We start from the raw sequence: 5,147 nt of genomic DNA, 5'->3' as shown, positions 1-5,147 counted from the left end.
CTCTCTCTCTCTCTCTCTCTCTCTCTCTCTCTCTCAGTCTCTCTCATCTCTTGTCTGTCTGTCTCTCTCTCATCTCTGTCTCTCCCTCTCTCTCTCTCCCCCTCTCTCTCTTTCTCCATTCCTCCCTTTCTCGCTCTCTCAGTCTCTCTCATCTTTTGTCTGTCTGTCTCTCTTGTCTTTCTCTTGTCTCTGTCTCTCTTTCATACCACCCCCCACCCCCACACACACACTCCACCCAGAATCCAGGCTCTGTTATACAATGCAGTGTAAAAACAAATTATAAAACAACACCAAAAGAAACAAGTCTGAAAATCTGTTACCATTTATCCAACTTTTCTGTGTAAATTAATAATATTAATAGCACCGAGGCAGCTAGTTTTTCAAACAGACATATACAAAAAGGGGAACATTTCATATGTACACAGTCATTAAGTTATTAATTAGGTTCTTTATAAAACTTCTCTCTACATTAGTGTCTGGGGTCCCAGGAAAGGATCAGTCTCTGGGCAGTTGCAGTCACAGCCCTGCTGGGGCTGCTCAGTCTGGCTGGGGGCCTCTTTCCTTTGGAGAGAGGGCCCAGCTTTGGGAGTGCCAGTGGGGAGCAAGTGCATTCAGTAGTCTCTGCAGTGTGTTCACTCCTTGTCCTTTAGAGGCCCCTGGGGACCGAGAGACCAGATGACCCCCTAGGGTGGCCTGGTTACAGGTGGGCCTGATTTTCGGCCCTGAGTTCATGCTCTTGGCCTGGGCCAGTCGGACTCCTCAGGGAAGCCTAAGGAGCGGGATGTGGGCCTCCGGGCTGCATCACGTGTTCCTAGAGGATGCTGGCCAGCTCTGTGGAATCCGTGTCAGAGCAGCCCGAGCTTCCTGCTTCTTCCCTGTAGGGCCAGGAGAGGACAGTGAGGTGGGGGATCTTAGAAAATGTCCCCAGTGCTCCCGGCCCCACCTCTCCTTCCAAGAAATATGTCGTTGGCCATGAGGACTGGCCACCTACTACCACCTAGGCTGACTCCAGACAGATGAGGCCAAGAGAAGGATGGTCCCTGTCCCCAGAAGCTGGAGACTCAGCAAGTGTCTGTGTGTGTGGAGGATATCTGTGCCTTTATCTGGCACTGGAGGCCCACTACAGGCTGGTGCTGCTTTCCCTCTCCAGCCTAGCCATACTTCTCTCCCCTGTCTACATTCTCTCTTCCTGCAAGACCCAGCTACTTTTTATCCCTTCAGTGCCCAGCACTCGGATGCCTCAGTATTCTTTGATCACTCAGTTCTCTGCACCTAGAATGTCCTCCTACCCCTCTTCATCTGTTGGTTTCCAGACATTCCTTTGAACCTAATTCAGTTCTTCCACCAGGAAGACTGCCTTGGCATTTAAGGACTGTCCCCTCACATCCCCTATATCTCTCGGTAGCTCACTAATGTACTTTAACATGTAATACTGCATAGTACAATTAGTTTATTGGTGTTTTATCCACACACATGGCTGTAATCTCCCCGAGGCCCAGGGCCATGCACCTAAATTTGGTATCTCTCCAGCTTTAAGCAAAGAGTCAATAAGTATCAGTTTTTGTTGAGTGTGGGAAGACTTGAACTGATACAAACTGAAATCAGCAGAACCAGGAAAACAATGTATACATACATAAAGACTATAATAGGGCAGCTAGATGGCACAGTGAATAGAGCACCAGCCCTGGAATCAGGAGGACCTGAGTTCAAATTCAGCTTCAGGCACTTAAGACTTACTAGCCATGTGACCTTGGGCAAGTCACTTAACCCCAATTGCCCTGTCCTCCCCTCTCCAAAAATAAAAAAAAAGACTATAACAATGGGATAGACGTAACAATGACAACAACAACAACAAATCTTTCCCTAAGTAAATATATAATCATTATGAACAAGCTTGGTCCTAAGAAGAAAGAGAAAGGGGCGGCTGGTTAGGTGGTACAGTGCATAGAGCACCAGCCCTGGAGTCAGGAGGACCTGAGTTCAAATCCGGCCTCCAACACTTAACACAAAAAAACTAGCTGTGTGACTTTGGGCAAGTCACTTAACCACAATTGCTCCTCAAAAAAAAGAAAAAGAAAAAGAAAAGCAGCTTTGGAAACTTCAAAGTGCCAGAACAATGGATGTTGTTCTTCTCTTTAAATTTTTTTTTAGCTTTTTAGAGGGAGGAAGGCAGGGCAATTGGGGTTAAGGGACTTGCCCAAGGTCACAGGCTAGTAAGTGTTCAGTGTCTGAGGCCAGATTTGAATTCAGGTCCTCCTGACTCCAGGGCAGGTGCTCTATTCACTGAGCCACCTAGCTGCCCCTGTTCTTCTCTTTAGACTTGTCCTCTAGCCACCCCCTACCCTCCTTGCTCCCCCAGCTGTCCATGGCTGCCCAGGGTCAACCCACCCACCACTGCAGGGTCTTACCTGATCACCTGCAGGGCCTTCTTGTTCTCTCGACGTTTCTCCTCATCAATGGGATACAGCTTGAAGAGAAATAGACCCAAAAGGATGAGGCCAATGGGGACAACAGTGACCAGAATCTTCAGAGTGAACTTGACGGCCTCGGGCTGGGAGCAACCCCTAGTCAGATAGCCTGCAAAACTGGAAAAGGAGGGGGGTGGGGCAAGAGGGAGGTAAGGGAAGGGTAAATGCTGAGAGCTCTTCTGGCCTGGCTCAGCCCCACCTCCCAACTGCCCTCCCCCAGGAAGGGAGCCTCAGCCAGTCACCCCAGGGATTCACTCACTCACTCGAGGCTGAGAGTGGAGATGCCCAGGGAGACGCCGGAGGCAAATTTGGTGAAGAAAACGTAGAAGGAAAAGAAAATGGGCTCATGCCCCCTGGCATTGGGCTGCTTTAGATGGAAGTCATCAATCACATCGGGTAGCATGGACCTATAAGGACAATGAGAACAGCCGCGATTCGCACTGCAATACCAACCGGAGGTTTACAAATGACTTTTTTAGCAACAGCTCTAAAATCTCCAAGCTGTCAGAGTGAGGAATGTGAGGCCCAGGAGGGACTTTGCCCAAGCTTACATAGCCAGTACGTGGCATGGACTTCTTGAACTCAGGTCTCCAGAGTTCAGCAAGGTTTCCACTGTATCTAGTACAGATCTTTTATTTTACAGGAAAGGAAAATGAGGCCCACAGAAGAAGAAAGGCCTTTTTAGGAGGCTGGGGTGGAGGGCTACAGAATACTCTCTTTTCTTATGCAGAGATTGTGTTAACAAATTCACAGAATGTCAGATGTGGAAGTTTACAGGGACCTCACCTTACCCACCATCCAACCTAATATTACCCCTCACCTTCAAGGCCTTTCCTTTTACCTGTTAAGGCAGTTAAGCCTGGGGATGGGAGCAAGGGGAATCACAGAGAACCATATGTTGAGAGTTAGAAGGGACCTCAGAGAGCTATGAGACATGACTCAATTTCTTCCCTCCCATTTCACAGAAAAGGGAGCAAAGGCTCATGTGGATGGATAGACCAATCATTAATATATAGATTTAGAACTGGAAGGGTTCTTAGAGAGCATCTAGTGTAAACTCCCATTTTATTGAAATAGAAACTGAGACCCAGGGAGGTTCAATGATTTGCTTTAGGCCACACTGTTATGTTAACTGTCCTTCTTTCTTTTTTTGTAATTTAATTTAATTTAATTTATTGTCTTTTTGGAGGGGGGAAGGCAGGACAATTGGGGTTAAGTGACTTGCCCAAGGTCACACAGCTAGTAAGTATTAAGTGTCTGAGGCTAGATTTGAACTCAGATCCTTCTGACTCCAGGCCTGGTGCTCTATTCACTGAGCCACCTAGTTGCCCCTAACTGGGCTCCTTTCAAGCACCCCTGGAATTCTGACTTACCAAGGCAGGAGGAAAGCAGCAGCCACACTGACGCCAGCGGCCACTGCCACCACATAGGTGACGATGAGGTTACTCTCCATCAGGGCGACCAAGATGAGGAAGGGAACAGCAGACTGGGGATGGAGAGTTCGGGTCAGTGAGCACAGTCCAATGCCTCCCTCACCATACTCCCAGCACCCACCTACCTACTCCCCATTTTGGCACATTCTGTTCCCTAGGTCCCCACTGAGCTGCTACCATTATTTAAAGCCCAACTTGGCTGCCACTTCCCCCAGGCAGCCTGCTCTGCTCCCTGTCATACATCCAGGCTTTCCGTCACTGTCCCCCTCACTTACCGAGATCCCAAGGTACACGGCTGTCTTCTTTCCAAACCGAGTTAGGAACCATTGCCAGATGGGGATGGTAAGGGTGGCTGAGAGCTGCAGGCAGGGGGAAAGACAAATGCAGGGTGAGCCAAGGGTGGCTCCTGAGCCAGAAGCCCACACGTCCTCTTGGCATACATGTACTCGCAGGTAAGGAAGGAAAAGTCAGGAGAGAGCTGGGACCTCCACTGATTTGGGAGAAGTGGGGCAGGGTCCAGGCTAATAGTAATCCCAGCTCACTTTCCTATAGCAGCACTTTATAGTTCAGAATCCCTCATGTGAAGTTGGTACTGCAGGTCCCATTTTACAGATGAGGAAACTGAGGCCCAAATCAGGGAAGGGACTCTTCTAAAGTCACAGAGTCATTAAGTGTCAGAGCCAGAATTCAGACCCAGATCTCTCCAGTATTCAGGCCTGCCTATAAACTCCTTGAAGCACCTGAATTTTACAGAGGAAACAGACTGGGGTCAGAGGAGGGGATAAAGTTGCCCATCATCACTGTATAATCTATTAAATTAAGCTAAGAAAATGCATTTGCCCTGTCAACTCAGATATATTTGCCTATAAGCTCCCTCCCCACCTTCTACCAAAAAGATGCATCTCCACACCCCCTAAGAGTGTTGTGGCCCAGTTCATGGGGGCATAACCCTGGGGTAGTCATATCTAGGCTATAGAACCAGCTACGTTTTCCTAGCCTCTATTTCTCTGGTCATAAAATGAGTTAGTATTACCTATATACATAATCTCATAGGGATATTATGGGAAAACAAAAATAAAACTTTTCATAAAGTACTACAGAAACAAGATTAATTATTTAGATACATCTGGGTGCTTATGCCTGGGTCTCCTCTCTTCCTCCCCTCACCCCAAATCACCGGCCCTAGAACACAGATGAACACACACACACACACACACACACACACACACACACACACACACACACA

The 5,147-nt window shown here is 48.1% G+C and overlaps 1 protein-coding gene across 2 annotated transcripts in view; it reads right to left on the bottom strand.

The window, feature by feature from the left end:
• Positions 1-304: 304 nt before the first annotated feature.
• The window catches only part of MFSD2A (MFSD2 lysolipid transporter A, lysophospholipid), a 35,114-nt gene continuing 30,271 nt past the window's right edge, over positions 305-5,147 (bottom strand). For both annotated transcript variants that reach the window (XM_069068034.1, XM_069068035.1), the window contains exons 10-14: positions 4,177-4,260; positions 3,842-3,954; positions 2,732-2,875; positions 2,409-2,585; positions 305-875 (exon numbers count right to left, since the gene is read on the bottom strand). In XM_069068034.1, coding sequence (XP_068924135.1) covers positions 812-875; positions 2,409-2,585; positions 2,732-2,875; positions 3,842-3,954; positions 4,177-4,260 — 582 coding nt within the window. In that variant the 3' untranslated portion in view covers positions 305-811. The remainder of the gene's footprint in view (positions 876-2,408; positions 2,586-2,731; positions 2,876-3,841; positions 3,955-4,176; positions 4,261-5,147) is intronic.

The sequence above is a fragment of the Petaurus breviceps genome, unplaced genomic scaffold (assembly GCF_028583685.1).
Source record: "Petaurus breviceps papuanus isolate PSGF00001 unplaced genomic scaffold, PetGlider_PUasm1.0 90760, whole genome shotgun sequence".
NCBI lineage: Eukaryota > Metazoa > Chordata > Mammalia > Diprotodontia > Petauridae > Petaurus > Petaurus breviceps.
This window is presented reverse-complemented; position numbering and strand designations above follow the sequence as displayed.